Source organism: Anser cygnoides, chromosome 2, assembly GCF_040182565.1.
Source record: "Anser cygnoides isolate HZ-2024a breed goose chromosome 2, Taihu_goose_T2T_genome, whole genome shotgun sequence".
NCBI lineage: Eukaryota > Metazoa > Chordata > Aves > Anseriformes > Anatidae > Anser > Anser cygnoides.
Genome location: NC_089874.1, coordinates 42,823,504 through 42,848,152, shown reverse-complemented (window position 1 = coordinate 42,848,152; position 24,649 = coordinate 42,823,504). Strand labels below are relative to the sequence as shown.

The window sequence follows — 24,649 nt, the reverse complement described above, 5'->3', positions numbered from 1 at the left end:
AAGCAAAAATTGAGGTGCTGGCTAGAAGTTTAAAAAAGCCTACTTTTAAAATCAATCCTTGACAATATAAAAAAGGCAGCCGCATATCTAAGTGTTTGTTGGCAAACTGTCTCATTTACATGATACAAATGAACAAATAAAATAAAAATTAAGATGTGGAAACAATAAAGCTGTAGGGCTTTTCCAAGACTACACAGAGATGCAATAGCAGAATGTAGAATGGAGCAGAAGTGAGTATGTGGGGACAGACCACAACCTAGATCTCCTGACAGCCTTCACACTGTTTTTGACCATGCTGCATAGAAAGGTCGGGTTTTGCTCTTACAGACTTCAAGTGCCTGGCACGGGGATCAGCAGCGGCTCTGGTTTCATCAGAGCCATGCTGGCAGATATCCAAGGAAAGGTCACCAGGACAGAAGGACAGAGCTTCAACAGGGCATTTGCCTCCGGTGCCAGGAGATTTCTAGCACGTGATCATGCCAAAGGACCAGCGCTCAAAAAGATGAGGAAAGAAGTGTGAATGGTGACAATACTACAGAGAATCTCCACAGATGTCTTTGCAATATTTCCAGGCTCTTTCTTTTTATTCTTGCATGGAAGCTGCCTGTACACCTAAGTTAGCTAGGCATTTGACAGAAAGGAAGGACAAAATGTAAAATATTCTGCTGCTTGTGGAAGCTAAAGGTAGTCTATTTGTCAAAATGCAAAGAGTCCATCTTGAAACTATAGAGAGGAACACCGCTGAGAACTACTAAAATATTGAGACAGAACAGAAAAAAAAAACAAAGAAACAAAGCCTTGTGGGAGTGCCCTGCGGCGAACAAGCCTCTTTTACCCAAAAGCATAAATGTCAGTATTGAACATCCTTGATGAGAACTTGACATAGCACAAAAGAGAGACACTGATTAAAAGGTAACTAATCATACATTACTTTCAGCTGGAAGTCCTCATCTTCAGGAAACACCTCCAGTCATCTTATAGTTATGGGTCTTAGAACAAAATTAAATACTGTCTAGTTATATACTTGGAGACATACAGAAAAGTAGCCTGGTTTGACAGATAAGGTGCCCATTTGGGCTTCAAGAAAACCAAAGCCTACTGCCATTCTTTCTTCCAGTGCCCCTGTTTTCCTTCCTACCTTTTATCCCACCTTATTACATGCTTTGGGACAGGGACAGTCTTTCACAGTATGTGTGTACATCTCTGAGGTTAACAGAGTCCTTATCCAGGAAAAAGTCAACGTAGCACCATGACAAGTTGTTCCACAAGCAGCACGAAAAATAAAGCCCCATTTCCTGTGGATTCCCGTTTTTCCCCTTCTCAAAAACTCTAGCTCCTTCCTTCGTGTCTCCTGTGGGAACAGCTTCCACACGATGCTTCCAGTCTCCCCATCACATCACAAGTCCTCTCACAGCAACCTGCATCTTCAAACTGGTCAAAAGTATGCAGATGACTGGAAATCAGGATGAAGACATACATGCAGATCACCTCATCTCCCGAGATTCTTTCTTTCTTTCTTTTAAATGAAACCCAGCTAACAAAAGCAACTGCAAAGATTTCATTTTCATATATGACAAAGATCAAAATTTGGGTTGCTTAGCAGATTAATCATGGCTGGGAGATGAACTCTAGGATTTTGATATTTTTTAGATCATGTACTCTCAACAAAGTGTCTAAATTGCTGGTGGAACATATGTCAACAAACAGCCAGGGACAAAGAATCTTTGGTTACCATTTACATTTCCAGCAAATTAACAATATTTTAAGTTGGTTCAAGGTTAAAAAAAAAATAAAATAAAATCATCAAAACAACATTTCAGTTTTGACAAATCAGTATTTCTCATAGACACTTTTTTTTTCAACTCCCTTTGTAAACAGAAGTTGCCATTGACAGTGTTATTGAATATCATTCCATTTACAGGACTGGTGTAAACAAAACCTCTTGTATGCCAAATGAAGCAGGTCTACATACAGAAGGTAAATTTCTATGCCTGCACTAAACAGGGTGGTTTTCTATTAAATCAATACCCCCAAATAAAATTAAGAAAGAAGAGAAAGACTCCATCAGCAAAATTATTTGAAGCGGTATTTGTTCAGGCTAGTCCAAAAATCTTCACCCTTGGGGGATGGAATACAACAAGGAAGTCTCCTGAGCATGTTAATTATTTAAAATGAAAGCAACACAGTTGCTGGCCTTTTGAAATAATCAATCTTTCCAAAAGCGTCAGGTGTCTCCAAAACATGTGACAGGTTGGCAGTTTGTAGCATCTATTCTTGAGCCCTAATACCACACTTTTCTCTGGAGCCTGGAGGAACTCATCACCTTTACTAACAAATCCTAAAGACAACCTGTCTGGCTCACTGAAAATGTAATGGGGAAGCTACAATTAGAACCACGGACCTCCTGTTTGCTCAATTAAACCAGAAAACCAAAACAAACATTTGAAGCACATGTACACATATATAGAGACAGACACATATAGATGAATGCAGACACAAATACATGTAGAGATATGTATAGGTATGTGTATATACATGTAGCTGTAAATTATAGACATTTACTGAGATCTGTATTTACTGCCTCCTACAAGTCTATCTTATGATCTAAATTTAGGGAGTTTTCTTCCCTTCTTTCAAAAGAAAGAAAAAGGCAGCATCTGGTTTGTATTTTTCAAGTCTGTTAAAAAATACCTTCTTTCTGTATGTATCTGCTTCTTCAGAACATGAGAACAAAAAGCTGGAACCAGCAAGAAAATTCCTACAGAGTCTGTTTGTAAACAGAAAATTCCCATCTTCAGAGCAGCTGACCTTATTAGCACCAAGAGGCGGTGAGAAACTTTTCAGTAGTACGTACTTTGCTAATACTGTGGATATATATCTCTCTATATTTTTGGTCATACCGAAGATTTCAATCAGATTTTCCACAAACAAATCGTTCTTATTGAAAATAAGTACACAAGTGTTACATACGAAGGATTTTTTGATTTTTCAATATTGTTAGTTTGGATAAAAAAATTGTATCCTACAAGTTTGTAGAAAATTTGATTTCTCTCTCCTGAAACACAGGTTACAGACATATCTATGAAATAGTGAACATGATTAATCCAAAATGTTCTTTAATTAATCTGTTGAGAAAGAATAACAAGGCATGTAATGACAATATGCAATGTGTAAATAAGTAGTGGATACAGAAAAAAACCACGTTACACTAACATTCATACACAAAAAGTCATAATATTGAAACCAAACAGCTCCAAACTCAAATTTAGTGTGGGCTTGTCCATTTCCCCACCCTTTTTGAAAAACACTTCTTGCAGATCCTTTGAAACACTTTACATTTTCAGTGCTCCCTGTCCTGAGAGGCCCTGACATTTCTAACTAGAGCAATCAGCTTAAAACTGAAATTGCCATTCCCCAGAAGTCCTCCAGGATGGAGAACCTCACTTGGTCAACCTGAACCATCCACGAGCAGTGGCCTTCCTATCCCCATGTTTGCCCTCCCAGGCCTCGCAGGCTGTATCCATGGCATTGTACCTTTGCAAGAGCCAAACAGACCATAAACAGCATTTAACAAAATTATCACAGCATTATATGTATTTTTTAAATGAAACTACTCTTTGAGATAAAATACAATAAACTACTTTGGCTAAAGTTCTATGTACCAGCGACTTTTCTCTACAATCCTTCAGAGAAGTACAATTTAACAGGTTAATACACAAAACAAATATTCTGTATACCTCAAAGGCTGAATGTAAAACACATTCATGGATTTTGTGATTTTTTTAAGGGCCTGGCCAAGTTTTAATGGGCTGTCACACACGAATGATTATGAAAGCACTACAATGAACTGAGCTGATAAGCTGATCTGATCGGAATTAACTGCATGTGATTGCTGCTTTGAAAAGCTGGCCTAAAGAGGCAGCATTGAAAGCAATCTCACAAGTCACTGGTACCACTTGCCACAGCTATAAGTAAGCACAGATGGTGAGAAAAGTTAATTAAGAGGCATATTTGTTTGGGGGTTTGAAATTTCCACCCCCTTCTTCCCCAAAGAAGCCAAGCCACAGTGAAAATGTGTTTTACGTTTGTGGCCTAATAGGTTCATGTTTGTGAGGCTCTGTTCCTGTAGATGGAGGTAACAGATAAACAGAATAAATACTTTATGTCAGCAGTTAGCATATGGATTTGCACTTGATCACTAAGCTACTCATTGCACCTGATAGCTAGAACATCTTGTCAATTAAAAATATTTTTCATTTCCTTTCCTCCTACCAGCACAGCTTTGCTCTTGTACCACAATTGACATCCTACAAGAGAGACGCTACCCTTCTCATTCTCACTTAAATGACTGCCTCTTTCATTTTCTCCCTTACTTCCTCTTGCACTATTTCATCAGTAACATATTATAATACATAAGTCATTACAAAAAATTGCTTCTGGTGATAAATCTTTCTTTTCACCTGGTTGGGAACTCTCGTTCCCTCTTTCTCCAGCCCACACTCCATCTTTTCTCAGATTAATTGGCATCCTTTTGGAGATACGGTGTGGCAGTTCTCTGCAAGGTCATCACCATCATTAGAGGATCAAAATACATCCCTTATGCTTCATATACTGTAATAGTGTAACCAAAGTGTCATGTGGCGCACATTTTGTTCAATAGTTCTTCAACTGCGTATGTTCCTTTGGACCACTTTCCATTATAATAATTATTATTTTTTTTAACCTGTGGCTATTATAATGGCAATAGCTGGTTGCATCAAAGAAATACTGGTTTAAAAATGGTAGGGATCAATCTCTCATGAAAGACCCTGGAAGGTAAGAAAGAGTTAAGTCTAAGGACGGAGAAAAACAAGATTTCAGAACTTCAAGTGAAATTGTGAGGTTCTTAGAGAGACGTTTCCAATTTATGCCTACTGTACTATTTATTTCCGTTCCCATCGTTGCTGATTATAAGGATGTGCATGTGTAGAAGTTTCTTCATCTCTAATCAGAGGTGCTCTATTCCATGAATCCTCAATTCACTGTTCGTGACATTACAAAATGAATCAGGTAGGAGGATCAAGCCAGATCAGAAAATGACAGCTTCTGTTTAAACAGATATCTTGGAAATTAGTGATGATGGAGGACAGTATTATACTGATAAGCATTTAACTCCTAGCACCATCTCATTCTCTGACAAGAGGTATAACAAAGTTATTTGGTAGAAAGATCTTGGTGTAAAAAAAATGAAACAGAGTGCTGATCAGTTCAAGCTTATATTTCTAGAGCAATAAAGGCCTGTTTTGGATAGGACACCCACGCTGTAGGTGTTGAACACTCCCTGAATTTAAGGAAATTTTCCTCTTTAAACATTATCTTTGTGCTATAGAGTACAGTCTCATCATTTATGGGCTATCATAAGAATTTGGTATGAATCAGTTTATTACTTCTGTCAGTCTTATTTCTGTGCTTTAGAACTGATTTTGACTAGGATATAACATTTCTGAACTAGAATGTGATCCCGAACTAGGTTTACATTTCAGATGACAGGATCACATCGGAAGGCTGGAGATCAACAACCATCACCAGTCCTACATTTAGAACCTTCCTATGTCCTTCTACAGTGATTTTAGCCAAGAAGGATGTCTGTGTCCATAAACATATACATGCAAACTAATAACTTAGCCAGAGCATGTATCTATGCATACACATAGAAATTAATAATCGCGTCTCACATTCTTAGATGGTCCCTAAACATTGTATTATCTAATCAGATAAATATGGCAGGTTTTCTAATGTAATAAATGTATACAAAATAAATTGTTAAAAAAGTCAATCACTGAATGCTCAGTACAGACGTTAATCCAATTTGTGTGGTAATGATCAAAACAGTCAATTTACATAAAACATTACAGCTGTGCAATATTACAGTCCTGCAGTTCTGTCATCAGCAGGAAGGGTTAGCTACCTGCCATGGAAATGTCTGCGATGCACTCTGCAGAGTCATGCTAACAGTGAGTGGGACCTTCCATTAGTGTTGCCCATAGTGACAGCCTTGCTCCCTTCTTGCTCTTTCTGTCCAAGAATCATGAGTGTGAACATGTAAAGGGAGCTACAGCTCCTTCTACTGGGTCTTCAGGTTCATAAAATAAAGAATCTGAGATCCTAATAGGGCTCAGAGAAGTGAGTAAATGGCCAGTAGCATCTCATAGAGTTCTGTGCCACTTTTTTTTTTTTTTTTTTGAATTCTGCTTTGCACATTCCCACTAACAGTATAATTTCAGAAGCAATCATGCATTTAAAGAAGTTAGCAGAAAGATGTCTGGGGACAGAGTGTTGGAATGAGGACAGCAGTACTGCTAAGCAAACTGATTGTCTGATCCACATATGACATCTCAGATGTAACAGCTTGTAAACATTATCTGTAGAGCTCCAAATAATAACTTTACAGATTTGACCAATCATGCTTTGAAGGCTGTCACTGATCTAGTGAAGCGTGACCAAATCCCGTTAGAGTACAGAATAGATTCTCGCGGAAAGTCTTTCATCTGCTGAGTTGCATATCTAGATAAAGAATGCAAAGACACCACATGCACTAGAGAGATGTATGCACATGAAGAAATTAATACCTGCAACTGAATTCATTGCCTCATGGGCCTACAACAAAGGTTTCAGACCCTGCAGGGTACCTCAGTTTGCAGTGGTACTAGGTGCTTCATCAAAGAATATCACACTGACAAATTCCTTCATAAGTAAAGACTGACTTCTCCATTAGCGAGTGTGGCAGATAGCTGTCACTGCTACATGAATATTCAGGAAAGACATAAGGGACTGCCTTAGAGTTTCAGCTGAAATAGTCTAAAGCAGACCAGGTCTTGCTGACATACCTGTGTTTTGCTTGCCCACTTCACGCCGTGCATTTCTTTAAAATTAAAGCACAATGTAAGCAGTCATTTGTTAGAGTTAATTCACTGAACAGGATTTCTGAAGATCTGCTGAAATTCCTCTGGTAAATTAAGCGAGTCTTTTAGACACTGCAAAAAGCATGGATAGAAAACCTGCACAGATGTGAAAGTGGTCAAAGGACTGTTACCATCCTGCCCAGTGGGGATAACAAGAATTACTTGGACTCTTCTTTATCTTCTTTTTATCTTCCTTATGTGAAGAAAGTTCAAGAGTGTTAGATAACCTAGGTGTCTCCTCCTATTCTGAGCACTACACGCTGTATTGTTCTGGCTGAAAGCCTGTGCATGTGAATGCCAGATGAATTTCTAGCCCCTAATATAAAAAACAAGTAGTCATGTAATTTGTAAGGGCCATCGACCACATTATTACTGATATTAGCATACACAGATCCTACAGGATATCCTGCCTCCCAGGATAGCTAGGAGAACTTAGCATCTTCTTGTTTCTTCAAAAACTGCATTACACTGTTGACTGTGATGATTTGCAGTCTTTTTTTTTCTTTTTTTTTTTTTTTCCTTAGATAATTCCAAGAGCTGAAAACATACTCTGTTTAAATGAACTTCCTGTTCTTGTCTTTCCTATGGTGGAAAGATTTCTTTTAATCAAGGATTGCTGCAGTATGGAAGAGAGATGCAGACTGTGTTCTCAGATCAGAAAAAAAGAACCAACTGCCTTTGGCTCAGACATATTTCTTAGAACCAGCCAGAGTCATAAGGGTGTCTTAACACTGCACTTTGTATGATATTTTCTCTTTCATTTTGGAGGAAATAAAATGAATTACAGGATTATTTTTTTTTTTTGAGTTACATTTGGGCCAATTATCATGAATCTTTTTTTTGTCTCCTACAGCTTTTTTTTCAAACAGTAGAGAAATCCAAAGCGTTTCTCTTGGCTCTCTCTCCAGGGACTAATATCTTTAAGTACTTCAAGGCCAGATCCAACTCCCTGACATTTGTCTGCCTTGAACTTGCAAAGCGCTCGTAAGTTTGTTAGCCTCCAAAGCATCAAGAAACTACAATGATCTTTAGACATATTCCATGTGGGAGGTTTTGCAGAAACAGCTTCATACAGCAATAAAATCTACAGCTTGTTCTGGTGAACCTGTGTCAGATGAGGGCAAATAAAATCCTCAGAAGTATAGTAGATATCCAGTTGAGCATGTTACACTGTGAAGATTCATGAATAAAGGAGCTCCTCCGTATCCAGCTTTTATTGTTGTCATTTGCCATAGAAGTGTTGGTTTGAACCCAGATTAAACAAATCTAAGTTGGAAACAGGAACCAGACTAATTCTAACTTTATCATATACACTGCTACAGGTATTGAAGCTAGTATTATGGCAGCACTTTCTTTTGAAAACTTGACCCCCACCCAATGCTGCAGGAGGGAAGAATTGAGTTTGCTAGAATGCCTTGCTCTGGCACCATTTATGGCCTCAAATCTGTGAGCCTGCAGAAGGTATATATAGAAAAAGTATGTGAGTACAGTGGTAGGCACTGCAATGGCAGTTAACCTGGTACAGCATGTAACCACCAGTGAGGTCACCTGCTGAGTAGCACCTTCTCTGATGAGCAGGAGCCAAGAAATATGCTAAGTTTTCTAGTCTGTCATACCCAGGGACACTGAGGGCAGGATTAATCAAACACTTCAGTTATTTAACTTGTACTTCTTTACTTGGTTTTGGCTTTTCTCATCTGCACACAGATTTATGCAACTCTGGCTATTCTGAAACCTCTATTTAACAGTTACCATCTAAATCAGCCTCCAGATTGAGGTAATGTTTCCCGTGACTACATATTAAAGAGCTCGATAAAAACAAATATTGTACAGGTAAAGTGATCCCAGTTAAGTTACCACCAACTTTAGTCTAAACAAAGGAAAGAGGAACTGTGGAATTATCCTAAAAAAAGACTCCAGCATCTTGACTGACATTTTAATTTGTAAGGATATAAAGATGTCTCCATTTCTAAAACATCTTACAGGAAGTATAGCATCCTTCTTGTATGCCCTCTTGTTTAGTAGAGTCAAAGCTTGACTCACAGAGAGGGTAGTGTTTATTTTAAATGATCAAAGTTAAGGAGCAGTTAATGACTTGAATACCCACAGTTTATTAAGTTAAATTAAGCTGTACAGGGACTCTTTCTGAGCCATCATTATAAACCAGGAAAATATCTGTGCCCTTCTGATGCCAAATACCTTTTTTCCCTTCACAACAGTTTTTATCATTTTCAATGACACCATAACGGAATTGAGCAAACAGCAGAGTCCATAGAGATGTTCAATTCACTCTGAGATCTCACCATCTCAGAAAAGAGATAAGACTTTACAAATTTATTCCCCTCCTTTATTTCAATTACCAAGTTAATGCTTCAGACAATTCCTAACCCAAACTTCTGGCCAGAAGTCTGTTGGCAGGTAAGATAGCAGACCTAAATCAAATCACACAGATCTTGCAATAAGATTGCATAGCACAATTTCCCCTCTGTAGTAAAAACTGCACTTTCACCTATTTTCTTACTAGAATTCACTGTAGGATGATGAAACTTCATTATATACACATGACAGGATGTTAAGATAGCATGTCCTTTAAGAAACTCTAACAATATCCAAAGCAAAGTTCAAATCCAAACATTAAAACAACAAAAAGCATAGAGTGGGAAAAAGGGAAGATTGCTTACACTAATGAGGTCTTCCCCAGATAACTCTCTCCAAGTCTTTCAAAAATAGAAACTAAAAGAACCAAAGGGCTCTACTATAAACAGTCTGCTACACAAATATGACAAAAACCACCACCAGCCTTCAGCTGTGGCCCTTTCATGGTTGTCAAAATAAAACACTCACCAACAGTGAGACCCCCTCCTCCTTCGTTTTGGCCACCGGTTCATGCAAATGACAGAGGACCAATAGTTTTTGCCTAGCAACAAGACTGCATGTTCACTACTGATCATGTTCATGATAAGGTAGTGAATACTAACAAAGCTAATAATGAGGAGAGATGCCCTCCTTCGCTGACTCATCCGTACAATTTAAAATCTTCAAAACAAAGAATAATTCATTCATCTAGCAAACAGACTAGAAAGAGAAAAGAAGCCATCAATAATAGTTTTTTCTAGCCCGCATCCCTGACATTGAAATCAAGGCATACCAAAGTACTTTCATACAAGGAGAAGGCTTGCTAAATGTACAAAAATATAGGTATTTCTACTAAGCCATAAAATTTTCACATCTGTTTATACCTTAGAATCATTCTAATATTTTCCAGGGTTGCAGTTAGTACATGGGAGCCATTCTGACTGCCATGGGACAGAAGGAGCACTGGCTGAGCATGCCCCTGAGTACCACCACCTCCCAGGGAGTCATACAGCTCATTCAGGTAACTGCAGAAAAGGTTAATTACTTACAGCAGGATGTCCAGCACAGTAGGTGTAGCTAGCATGGGACTGGTAGTGCAAGCTTGCTCTTGGGAAGGTGTATGTATTCCAAGCAGGTTGGCTGCTATTCCACTGGGAGCTAAAGCCAGGGCTCATGGTCACTCTCGATTTACTGTTTTGGTACGTTCTCACTGTGGAGCTGGACTATCAAAAAAGAAAGAAATGCAAAGTAAAAATAGCTTTTAGGGTAGAATATGAACAATGCAGCTACACAACTTCATTGCGCATATACATACTGCCACACAGTCTAGACCAATTTTGAATTATTCCTGTAACAAACTGGGAAAAGCAAAAATTTGGTTCCTTCAAATACACCAGTGAAACAGCTACGTTTCTCTAATGCCCAAAAGCAAGACTGAATGACTGTTAGACTTCAGACTAGGATGTAAATCAAATAGACAATGCATAGGTAACAGCTATAAGGCGGTGTTCTGAAAATGCGTAGAAGGTGCCACCTTACGAGTTTCATAGTTGAAACTTCCATATTTATTAATTATAATGAGCTGAATATTGTCATTCATTGCACTGCTGATCTGGTGACTAGGATAGGCCAAACCTTTACAAAGCTACTTCTACATTGCAAATATGTAACCATCTAAACAGACTTTTAAATGTCACAATGTTTTTTTAATTTCTTAAATTGTAAAACAACAACAAAACACAAAATCTTATTTTATTTATTTTAAGTTAACTCAGTAACTTTAGTTGAAAGTGCCCCCAGACTATATGTGTCATCACTTGCGTTCTTTATGGCTTTCTCTGTTGTTGCTTTAACTGAATTTTTCAGTTTCTAGCCCTCTTTTATCAAAAAAATAAAATAAAATCCAATAGATACTTGTACTGATGGGGTGGTTTATTAGTGCAGGAAAACAATTATCAAAAAAGAAGCAGAAGATACATTCAAAGTGAATGCTTTTTAGAAGGTATTTAGGTTGGCCTTCAACAACAGGTAAATATGCTTTTTTCTCCATATTCCATTCTACATGTAGGTTTTGCTTCTTTGTTTTTTTCCTTGGTAAAGGTGTTCTCAATATCCCATGCAAATTTACACCAATTAATTGTAATTATTATAACCCCCAAACTGTTCTTTTTAAAGCATTAAATTCATCAAGGCCTTGGTAATATTACAGTGAAAGCTTTAGAAATACGAACACAAATAATATTTCTTAGAAATGCTTATAAATGTCCCTGTTAGTAAACTGATGCTATCGATTTCAAAAGCTATATTCAAGAATAACGCTTCGTTTATTTTTATCTTCCTTTCAAAGACAACTTCTATATGCAGTATACGTAGCGTTAACCACATGTTAATACGGGCCACCATCGAACAAGGTGTGTTACGCAGCCCAAGACTATCCTTAGTCCAAAGTGCTTACAAGATAAATGAGGATTGGGAGAGGAGGAAAGAAGAGAATCTGATGCAGAAGCAGAGAAAACAGCTTTGCAAGCACGACTTTCAGTTTCATTTCAGTGCTTCAGCTCAGTTTCTCTGGGTGAGGATTAGTGAAATGGAAGGAAAAGGAATGGAGGAAAGACATTCAAAAAGGGTTTAAGAACGCATGTGAGCTATAAAAATATATATCTTGTATAATCCTTCCTATTTTTATAACATGTTTAGATGAGCTGGTTTTAGAAATTACTACAGTAGATGCCACATTGGCATCTGCTGAACATGCCACATTTATTTTGTTTAATTTTCAAAAGCTTAAGTACACAAAGTTTGCCTCAGTTATCAGCTGCTGTATAAACTTGAAGTTCAAGAAAAGGCCAAATGACTTCCTGCATGTGTTTATTTCCTGTACTGCCGATTAGGAAGCCTGAAAAGAGCAGTTTCCGCTCAACAGTTCTTAATATCTCGACAGATTCTCCTCCCGCCCCCACCCCTGAGCGAAGGATTCCTGCGGTGTGATTTCTAAAGATTTAACTTACGACTAGCTGAACACAAAGCATATGAATGAACACTAAAACCCACACTAAACTCTCATTAGTCACTGTGTGTGACAAGTGGTTACTTTGTTCTTACAAAAGGCTTTAGGAAAAAAAATCTGCCCCTACAGTTAAAGGGGCTTATTTGAAATAAATCTTTTTGTATGAATTTAAATCATGACATATCAAAGGAAAGAGGCTATGGCTGCAGCTAGAGAAAAACTGAAGGGTTTTAATGTTTTTTTTTTTTCTTTTTTCTTTTTTTTTTCTTTTATTTCTTCCCCTTTTACCCTCTTTCCCCAAGGAGCAGAAACAGTATTTTCTTTCCTTTGACGTATTACTTATCTTTCAGATCACTCCTCAAAGACAAATCTCTCTTTCTAGGTCCTGGTAGACTTGCTTCTACATCAGAGATGAGGGCTAGGTTTTGTTTTGGACAGATCAAGCAGAGTTTTAGCCATAATGTACTTCTTCACGTACATTTCTCCCTTTCATAAACATCAGGTATTTGAGTGTTGCTGCTTATTAACTCCTCTTGAGCAGTTCATCCCTTGACGAATATTGTGTGCATATTGAGCTACTGTACCCAGACAATAGCTCTGCTCCCTCCTATTATTTCTGATATGTCTGCATTGTATGAACCAGTGGAAATACCTCTCTGGATGACGGGATGTGAAGATGCATTGTCAGCTGTGGTGATTGTTAACTGGTTATTTTCCCCTTGCGTGTGCTACACAAAACCTATTCCTGTATCTAACCCCTGGGGCTGGAGCCATGGCGTATGTTCACCATCATACGGTGAACATATGAGGAGTCATACCACACCATGAAGCTTTGAGGACTGAAAGCACGGGGTCCTGCAGCCAGTGGAGGACCCCGTGCTGGAGGAGGTTTCCTGAAGGAACTGAGGCCCACAAGGAGTGCCTGAGCAGTGTGAGAAGGAAGGAGTGCCAGAGAGGAGTTGCTGTTCCCTCGAGGAGCCCCTCGAGGAGCTACGAGCGAAGGAGTGAAGTTGAGCCTGGGGAACAGGGGTGGGGAGGAAGCATTGTTTGAATTTGTCTTTGCTTCTCACTAATTGGCAACGGATTAAGTTAATTTTCCTCAAGTCGAGTCTGTTTTGCGTGACGGTAATTGGTGAGTGATCTTCCTGCCTTTATCTCAACCCGGGAGCTTTTCCTTCATATTTTCTCCCTGGCTTGTTGAGGAGAGGGAGTGAAAGAGGGGGTGGGTGGGCATCTGGCAGCCAGCAAAGGTCAACCTGCCACAAATTGGCAAGTTTTGAGGCGCACAAGCTTTTATTCAGCATGTAAAAGTTCCCCTATTACCCCCCAACTCTACTGCTTACTCCAGCGAAAGATATCACCTCCCTGCATAATGCTATCTTATTTTTATCTCTTAGGTCATCAGTGTTACAGCACCTGGGACCAGCTGATCAACTTTTCTCAGAAAATTTCTGCAGAAAATTATCAGATTACAACAAAATGGAACTGTTGCCCTTCTTGTTACAACTTGCCAGAAACAACATATATTACAAAGCTGGGGAAGAATTTTTTTCCTCGAATAAGTCACTTGAATAAGTCCTTTCCTTGAACAAGTCACAAGTACTTTTATACTCTAAAAGTCTGATGCAACCTAAAATTGACATTGCTAAAATTGATATCTAAGTGTGTTTTAAAATATGACCCTGTTTCTTCTGTGCCTTAGTTTCTCAGGCTTATAAATACAGATAACCTTATTAAAATTTTAGGCTTTCTTTTCCCCACATTTGAATAAGTTTTGAACTTTTTTGGACATAAGCATGAATGAAGTGCAAGGTATTATTAGTATTATTTCTATTTCTTCAGCTTAACTGCTTTCAGGTTTTAGTTCTTTTAATAGCTGATATATGAAGTCTAACAGTGGAAAAAATAGAACAGTATTTATTCGTGGAGCATTTTTATCTTTAAAGCACTGTGCAGATGTTAAACGGTGGCAAAATTTCTGACTGGTGTGATGTTTCCTACTTTTTAAGAAGTTTATAGTAGATGTAAGAACTATCTGCCCCTCCTTCCTATTTGCACGTGAATAAAGCACACCTTTCGATTAGGATGTTAAGTAACAAAAACAGTTCTGATGTAGACTTAGAAGTCTTTGGGTCTTCGCTCAAGATCTCTACTCTTTAGCAACACAGCAGCATCCTGCAGAAAACTAACAAGAAAAATACATGCTAATTCTGAAATTCTACATCACTTCAAATGTAAGACTGACTGCATCTATAAAATATCCTTCTGCCAACTGATCCAAAATGCCGTGATTATTAATGGCTTTGGCACTCCAAAAGAAGTGAGAGGCTCAATTATTCACCTCTACATTATCTCTCTACTTGTACTACCTTAAAAAAAAAAAAAAAAAGAAAAAAAAAAACAAGTGGGAATAAAGAGGTGTAAATAACATCTGAATTCAGCCTCCCACTACCTCATCTTTAAAAAGCAACTTACCAGAGCTATGATGTCATTTTCTTAGCCCACACAATTTGAGCTGTCTCCTGTCCCTTGGATTTTGATTACAGAATAGTTCTGTCTTTAATTGTACCTTTTTTTTTTCTTTCTTTCTTTTTTTGGTTTGGTTTTTGTGTGTTTGTTTTTTGGATTTATGTAAAATGATTACATGAGCTGGGTAAGGCCACGTAAATAATCATCCTGGAGATGCTGCTTGCTTGGTCTTCTCATGCCTGTATTTGAATGAGACCATGATGCAAAGCACAGTCCTGCACTGTTAAAAGTTTGGATGCTTTACAAAACACTACTGTTCCCATAGAAATCAAAGTTTTCCTATAACCTGGAAGAGTCAGGAATGAAAAGAGCTGCCCTGGAACATTATTGCATGCGCTAAAATGATGCATTTGTTTTCTTGCTCAGAGAAAATATGAAACTGGCAAACCAAATCTGAAGGTAGTTCATCACAAAACCCACCTGAGAGACCTTGAAGACTGTGGTAATTGTGAAACTGAAGACAATGGGTGTTTTTTTGCCTTTTTTTTTAGTTTTCATAACAATTCAAAATGAAAGAAGGAAAAAAAAACAGTGAAGCTATTTCAGAAAAAAAAAATATATATATATATATATATTTTTTTTTCCGATAGCAGGAATGAATAGTTTTGTGCTGCTGCTTTTCCAAACATAATCCTTCACTATTTCTTGCTAATCTTTAGCAGTCTAGAACCAGATTCCATCTGTTTCAGTAAGAACTAAGCTGTTAATACTTGGCCGCTACAAATTTTGAGTTTATCAAGTTTGTCTCATAACCTTTACGAAAAAGGTTCAGAGGAATGACCAAACTTTAAGAGAAACATTGTTTTTCCAGACATGGTATTGAAACTCAATACACTGTACCTGGAAAAACAGGATAAACTGAGAGAAATGGCATTCCACTGAAACCACAGAGAAATGATGAGGTTATATTTCATATCTCGGCATACATGCGAGGCTATTGCTCATCCATCGGATCCAAGAGCACCAAGCACTAGCCCACATCAGGCCAAAATGCGGGGGCCCAGCCCAGCCGCCCCAGCTCACCTCTTGCTCCCCAGGGGCTTTCACTCAGCAGGCTCCCCACAGACAGGACCAAGGGGACCGAGGTTGGCTGGACACAACAGAGCAGATGAATTCCTTTGAGATGGGGCCCAACAAAAACACTGAGTTTTAGGGATAGATCTCAAATTATCTAAGTAACTCTCTAGGAATATATTCTAGAAAAATAAAAATAAAAAATCAGGCAGTCATTGTTATGTTTCCCCAGAGTTCTGTCTTGAAAACAAAATATATATGGTTTTCACACTTTCCTGGTTAGAGTTGCTGTCACTTGCAGTGACTCAACACTGTAATTCATGTTTATCTTTTAACTGTTACTTGAATCCTAAGAGTATTTTTTCCCGTGCAAAGTATGAAACATTGTCCTTGAAGCTACAGAGATTGAGCAGGGGAGCTGAAAAAATATGAAGGCATCATGGTTCCACAAAGTGACCTGAAAAAATATGAAGGCATCATGGTTCCACAAAGTGACCACGAAGAGCCTGGTTTTTGGCCACCATACCATGCAGGTCACTGACAACAGGCAAAGAACTAGTGACAAGAGGCAGGCTACCAACAATTCAGATTAAAGAGTCTGAGTGCAACCAAAAGTTATTCAGTGGTTCTTTAGGCTGGGCTATAGTCAACTTCTGCGCATGTGCACCTCCCAAAAAGCATTGCCACCACTTGCATCTCCACAGGCAAGCTCAGTGCAAAGACAGAGTAAAAGGCACAAGAAATGCTGCTGTGCTTAAAACTGGCTTCTCCAGAATAGGAAAAGGATTTTCACATGCAGAAGAGAAACTTGTACTGGTTTTGTTATGCATTTTGTACACAGATGTGGAGAATGGGGACACTTATGCTCATGGGCTTCTCACTTGTAAGTCTTCCTTCCACAGAAGGAAATGTGAAGAGAAGCTCTCCAAAGGACATATTTTATTTTATTTTTGTCAGATTACTTGTAAAAGTTAAACTGGGAGTAAAAGGTATGTTGTTAGACAGAATTCATATTGAGTATCTTGACTCCAAGTTCCCACCTCATCCACTTTGAAAAGAATAAGGACATGGAAAATGTCAGTTTTCTCTGCTCAGATTATTATTTAATCAATCTACTGTGAGAAATTTAAGTCATAACAGCCTCAGAAGGACATCAAATGTGACCCTTTAATGGTTGGTCTTTAAGTAATTATTTTCTGAAAATAAAACACACTAGCATTTTTTATTTTTTTTTTTTTACTCCAAGGTTACAATTTAAAGTAGAGAAGCATTATGTTAACCCAAGAAGAGCATGATCTGAGTGTTCGCAGTAAATTCCATCAAGAGCAAGTACTTATTAAGATGCAGTCACAGATGACCTGAACACACTGCACAGATCTGATTTCTAAAGAAGTCACACAGATGAACCAGTCACCCAATACAATATACTCCTATGAAAGCACACATCTATACGGAGAGCCTGGAGAAGATGATGTTTTTCCACCAGGAGATGGAGAACACACAAGTCACAGAGGCACATGGCTTGAAGGAGAGGATTTGTGCCAGACAAAATCTGATGATGAACATGAATCTTCAAGTAAGTCTTTATTGCATACAAAACACACCATCTTAAGTCTCTTCACAGATCTCTGGAGTAGTGTTTTTACAAGGTCTGAGAACTTTTTTGTCACGTATGACAACTGCCACTGTCAAAGTCATTTCTGCAAACTAGTGAGCAGTACTTGGGACTTGCACAATTCCCTAGGTAAAAGACAGGACACAAAAAGATGCTGCAAAAATTTAAGTACCACCTAGAAAAACATTTTAACGTGTGATGACTACATTTCCTAGGATCGCGTTCCCAGACACAGAGGGCTCTCATACCCATTTTTACCTACATTTTTCCTTTCTTTGTGGACCTATGCTCTGCTGACTGAAACATTAGTTCAGGAGCTTTACTGATTGATGACTGATTTTAGCACTTGCCTGTCTGTTAGATTGGGACTTTTTACAGACAGCTAACATCTTTTGTTAAACTCATTAGGTTTTGATAGCTCAGAGGGAAAAATAATTATTTCATTAACACTTGAATTCCTTCCCCTTTTATCGTACCCAAAGGTGTGTTTCACTATGTGCTGCAGTACCTTAACGTTTTTTTCTGATATATCTGTTTACTATATGTATATTGAATTATTCCCTGAACAATAAATCAACCCCTGTCTTGGATACAAAATGATTTTCCTCACACTAGGTCTGCAATGTACAAGTTTTTTTTTAGACAATCCCAAGAGCAACACCTGGCTGACAATTTAAGCAAGTCTGCAATATTAACCAATGAAAGCAATCCAAACACACATACCAGGGAAGAAGGATGCTTACGAACAACCAAAAAACGTCCGTGGCACAACATCCCTTCTATAATCCTACCAAATGAGAAAAAGTCGGATTTCTTTCCTCAGCTACAATAGACAAGGCATTGATTCCAAATAGACATGCACATTACAGCTCTCTTAATCCACAAATGCTTACTTTACTGAATACACTGTGATTATGAAATGCATTTGGCCACTGGGAAGAATTCTATAAATCCTACAAAGCTACCCAATGTGCCACTCTGCCACTAACTCATGTGGATGGACCTGCATGCTTTTGCAAACCTCACTGCGGGATTAGGACATTTATCAAAGCTATGATTTCTTTCCTGCAATGTTGTATCTATTGTATACCAGGAGTTCTGCAGGTGCATGATTTATCCATCCTGTCATTAGCTACAATACCCTGCAAACAGTTTTTATTTTGTGCTGGGGAAACAAACACTCCTCCCATAAATTGTTTTACTGCTGAATGGGGAACAGGCTCCTGCTCTCTTGACAATAAAACAGCTTGCTTTCTCTGACCAAGGAGTTATAATTTCCAGCATAACAATCTGAAGCTCAACAACATTTCTTATGGAATTAAGTAATATAGGAAAAAAATATTGCTTATGTTTTTTTCTATATCACATCTAAACTTTCATCGTGAGTTAAGCACCGACATATTTGATTGCTTGAGGGACATTACAGACAACACAGCCCCTGAAGATTCAACTGAGGGAATGCAGGAGGAGGAAGCAAATGTCAAATAAATTGAATGAACAGAATTTTCTCTTAAAATGAAAACAAAAACTTGATATGAATTTTGTTACTGGGATCAACACTGGCCAAAGGTTTTGGTTTGGCAGAAAATGTTCAATGAATGCTTTAAAAGGCAAGGAAGCAAACTGGATATCCAGGAAATCCAGAAATGAAAAGCGATTTCTTACTCGGTGAAATCACAGCCAGATAAAAGACTACAGGCCTTTCACTCAAATTAAATATTCATAGAACCACATATATTGTATATGACATATTTGAATGTGAAAAAGCTAATATCCTCTGGCTTTTCCCGTACTCATCTAATCCATTAGAAAAGTAATAGACAGTCTAACCATTCCATGTCTTCAGTAGGAGATATGAAAAATAAAAGAGAAAGCAGAATGAACTACAAAGTGAAGAAGAAATGAGAAAAGATGTACCCAAGACCAGCTCTCAGGATACTCAAAATCAATTTCAACTGCCCCAGATATCTGTCAAGTATCAAATACAGAACAGAGGAACATGCACAAAGGGCTACAGATTTACCTAGAAAAGCCACTTCCTCTTCCCTTAAGCTTTGGGCACTCATGGGAGAAGGAGAGAGAGAGGTCATTAATTTATTAAAAGGGATGAGCCAATTTTAACTGCGAAGTTGACTATAACTGATCTGAATTCAGCGTAGCAAAGACTTGTTTTCCAGGATACGTGAAATTAAGTTTCATGAATTTTACCCTGCTGAGAAAAAATATCCCCAGCAGGTTACACATTGAGGGGCTTGAGGTGGAAGGCAGAGATCTTTTGAATCCTGTTGGATCAAATAAGAGAAGTCGTGGAACTGCAAGAGAGGAAATCTAGCTGAGCTCCTTGAAGCCTGGCACGCAGAGCTGCACTTCTAGGAAAAACTGACAGCTAGGGGAATAACTCAGCACAGCTCAGCCTATGGGATTTTTCTGCCCCAGAGCCCAATGGTACGAAGAAGATTCAGATCCTTCCTGTTGAAGTTCAACATCAGAAACCTGACAGGCAAAAGAAGGAGGGGGAGGGAGGCGGGGAAGGAAGCTCTGTTTTTGTGTTTCTTCCTGCTGTAACCACAGCATCCCTTCCTATCCCCAAAAGTTTGTTTGGGCTCTTAGGAGTTTGTCATCTCGATTTTAAAATGTAAGTACAGCAGTTATGCCCAGGCTGCAAGAACCAGATGAGAGACAAGGAGCAGAGACTGAGGACAAGAGTGGAGATGACCAGAAATCACAGCATGATGTTCCAAGGATAAACAGATGCTACCCTGTCTCATCTGTGTTTTCTGTTTTGTGTTCCTGAGCCTACTTCTCACAAGACAAGACGTGGAATGAATGCAGATGGAGATTTCTGTCACATTATTCCCAATTGGTTTAAAACCTCCGCTTATCAAGTAAAATCCCTTGTAGAGCTGATGACTGCATTTATAAAACTTAAGGATGGATAGAATTTCTTACCACTCTATAAGGGCACTGGTCTAAGAATGCTAGAGGTTTAACAGCATATTAAACTATTACAGTTACCATAGAAATTCCTTTAAAAAGTTATATTTTATATTTCATATTTTTGTGTCAGTAGACAGAACTCTGCAGCCCAGTGCTCAGAATACAGATTTCAGGAAAATTTGCCATATAGCATATTCAGTTGTATGTTGTATTTCCTGACACATATGGGTGTCACAACCTTATGATAGAAACAGGAAAAAACAGTCATATTAACAAGATTTGTACAGAGGCTTACCACAGTAGTTGCACTATTATCTACCAACACAGTCCTGAGTCACTCGTGGGAATACCTTTGAAGGCTGGTGAAAAATATTTTTATGGATACATTATTTGTTCAGTTTAAAACATATTTTTAAAGCTCCAAGAATCACATATACGTGGCTTCATTATTACTCAAGAGCAACTCTTAATATATAGTAAACTGTTACATAGACACTAAGACAGAAAATTCATGAGTATAGATCTAAAAGAAAGTAACCTTGCATATTATATTGGGGAAAAAAAAAAAAAAAAAAGGATGGCTTTACATCTATAGAGGAAAACAGGAAAACAATGATTTGGAAAATAAAAAATCACCATTAGCTCTGAAAGAGACATCTTGAGTGATCCAAATTTCCCAAGCTCTTTCCCAGTCTCTGTAATGAGTATATTAATGCTTCCTCTTTCCTCTTTTGTACCCTTTGGGAGAGGGAATGACATCTACTGTCCATTTAAACAGAAAGTCCTAAATCATCATCATTCTACCAGAACCCAAATGGGCCACTACCCTCCTACTGTTATCAAAGACGGTGTCTTGCACAGTTCAGCTTCCAAACAGTGAAAGCACATCCATAACTTGTTGTATCAGGCTTCAGTTCCACTGCCTACATCTGAGTGTCTGAGAATCAGTGAATCTGCGGAAACTCCAGCAGGAAGAAAAACAGGGCAATAATAAAAGTGATACCCAATTAGGCTTCCCGAGCAAAACCGCAACCATCTCCAGAGGGATTCTGAGGGATTCTGTCATTTTGCCACTCCACGGAAAGGAGGAGGGAAAAAAGAGAAAAAGTTTCATCCTTCTCTGATTGTCTTAAGGTTCTGCACATCCAGAAATCACTAAGAAGCAAAAAAAAAACAGTGGCAGAAAAATTGACAGTGCCTAAAAATTGAAAGCTAATGCCAAATGTAATAGTAAATCTGGAAACAAAAGAAATGAAACCCTCCAGCTAATTCAGTTTCAAGGTACTAAAAGAAATTTGGGTGGCAGGAAGAAAATTAACCCCCAAATTGCAAATACCTGCAGTAACTTCCTAATGAGTTTTTCAACATTTTCCATTTACATAGGAAGTACGAAGGCTACTAAAATTGGGAATAAACACAGCAAAAGATAGGAAGGGTCTTACAGTAATTCACATACATACACATAAGCATAATTAAGTGAAATAAAGAAAACAGGCAGAAAACAGAGTATATTTCCAATGACAGTTAAATCTGTTGGCAGCGTAAATTCTTAAGGAAGCTAATAGCAGAACCATGAATTAGGTGGATTTAGGAAAACTAAAGCACATACAAAAACAAAGATAGGGAAAAGTAGATTTGGGGAGGACAAAGAGCCGAGTAATAAAAAGAGCTTTGCTCCACTTCATTTACCTATGTGTATTTACCTGGAAGGGCAAGGGACAAATGTGAATCTATTCTTTAATTCATAAAGACAAAAACTGGAAGTTGTTACAACTTTCTAATTGTTTTTGAAACTTTACATTTAAAAATAAATATCTAGAAACATTGACTTAAGGAGAAAAGTTAATTTGTATATATATTAAACTGCTTTTTTGATTTTTGCTTTATGTAACATGGATGAAGGGCACAGAAAAAAAGATGGTATTCTATAGCTTAAGTACAGAAGAAAACTTTATCAGATATTTCAAAAGCTAAGTACACGTTCCCACCCCTCTAATTTTAGAAATGTTTTGTAGACTGTCATTATACCCTAATTTGTTTGCAGATGTTGTTGTACAAGTGAAGAGTCAGAGATGAAGTGTTCAAACATTTGATGGCATTGTCAACCTGTTAACAAAATAAAATTTATAAAAAAAAAAAAAAAGACACTGAATAGATGCTAACACCACCAGTTGGTTACCATTTTTTTTTACAGCTCTCTTTCATTCTGGCCACGATACAGACAAATACATATTTCCTAAGTATACCTACCTAACAGGAATCACTAAATTAGATCAAAATAATAGAAGATGCATAGATATATATTTTTTTTTACCATTGCCTAAATACCTAATTTGAGCCAGAAGCATTAATTCATAACAAACTCAAGAGAAATTATTAGTTAATGCAAAAAAAATGTTTTATTTAAAAAAAAAAAAAGAAACTGAACCTTTTACTGTAAAAAATAGTTATTTATTTTAAAATAAAAAAGTAAAATAAAGTTTTTATTTTATCCCCAAATTCAAGAAGAAATACACAGAAGAATAGTTGTTATAAATATTGACTTAACGTAAATTCTATGTAATTGTGAGCTCATAGATCAAATCTAGCTGATCAAAGGACAGCAAACTTGTTAGATGAAGTAGCAGATATGCTGTTTATTTGTTTCTTTAAGATCAGAATCATACAGTTTGACAAGACTGATAAAAATTCATCTGTGAAAACTGGAAATCTGTAAGAAATACCATTCGAGAGCTAGATTTCAATTTTGTTCTAGATGCTAAGGTCCCTTTGCATAGAGCTCCTTATGCATATGTGTAACTGTAAGCACACAAGGAATTCTACTGAAGCCCAGAAGATTCTTTATATTACTAGAATTATACACAGATCTTCATTTATAAGGCTTGAATGTCTAACAGAAATTATCCTGTGCTGAAGAAAAAAAAAAAAAAGTATTTCTTTGCAAGAACAAAAAGATGGAGACTTAGATAGGAAAGGGGGGATTTTGTTGTTTGTTTTAAAAGGATATAAATCTTCATGATGCAGGCTATAAAAGAAGGCTAGGAAGATTAATACTCTCTGGGCAGCATATTCCACTCTTATTATCTACAGGATATCTTGCACCTTGTTCTGAAGCATTTAGCAATGGCTCATGGAACAAGGGATGTTTAATGGTCTGATATGGCCTTGCTGCATCGATCACTGTGATACTGCAATCAAAACCAGAGGATGCATATGGCCCTGTTTGATCTTTACAAGAGAATTCCACTATGCTAATCTCTAAAACACAGTCAGATTATTCATTTCTCTCCCTTGTGTATTTTCTTACTTAAAAATAAATAAATCAATCAATACAGTCATCATGCAAATTTTCTGATTTTCAGGGAAGTCAATAAATAGTGCTTGTATGCACATACCTCTGTGAGTTGGTTGCAAATTGTCAGGAGCCCTGTTGACCTCTTTCTTTTAATAAACTCATTTAAAAGAAAAAAAAAAAAAAAGCACATACACATTCATTATGTCCCCTACTTCCTGGAGAAAATATTGGTGCAGCTGAGGTCTAGAGACAGAATATTCTTGTACACAAGCATTCTTCTAATTTTACTCACTTTCTATTAGGGCTAAAATGTTCAAAAGGTAATCCACGGTATCTTTTTTTTTTTTTTTTAAATCCACATTTTTGCATGAAAAGGGATGACAATGCGTAAGAAATAGTTGTGTAATTTGAACTGGAACACTTATTTTTGCCTCTGAAAACTCAATAATTTGCAGGCAAAGTAAATTTAAGTAGGCAAACTGCATCTAGATGTAAAATTATGACTGAATTCAGGTCATTCCTTAAAATCTTGGATATTTCAGTGAACCTGCGTCTCCCTCCATTCCTCTTTTCACTCATTTGCACACACTTTTGTGAAGCCTTTTTCACTTCTCTTTATTCAGATGTTGTTAACAATTTGAAATTAGGTCAATTCATGAAGAATTCCCACCTAAAAATTTATATCCTTATAATTTGTCTTTCAGGAAACAAATAACAGTTTAAAGTACAAGATTAAACTGGTTGTAAAACAGTTTGAGGTTTATAACAGCCAACAAAGCTTCAGTACCCAAATGTCCAACATTAATGAATCTACTTTTATTAATTGTCTCCAGCAAGGAGCACAGACATCCCAACTGATTTTAAGAGCTGCTATAAACCTTTTTTTTTGATGTTCAGGATTGACAAAGTGAGTTATGCTGAGACACTGAGATAGCCATAGATTTATAATATTCTTG

At 37.5% G+C, this 24,649-nt stretch overlaps 1 protein-coding gene across 11 annotated transcripts in view; it reads right to left on the bottom strand.

The window, feature by feature from the left end:
- The window catches only part of RBMS3 (RNA binding motif single stranded interacting protein 3), a 702,788-nt gene that overhangs the window by 478,601 nt on the left and 199,538 nt on the right, over positions 1–24,649 (bottom strand). For 9 of the 11 annotated variants that reach the window (XM_066991135.1, XM_066991136.1, XM_066991145.1 and 6 more), the window contains one exon: positions 10,346–10,519. The exons of 1 other annotated variant lie outside the window; for it this stretch is intronic. In XM_066991135.1, coding sequence (XP_066847236.1) covers positions 10,346–10,519 — 174 coding nt within the window. The remainder of the gene's footprint in view (positions 1–10,345; positions 10,520–24,649) is intronic. One more of the 11 variants, XM_066991151.1, reaches the window with a different exon arrangement.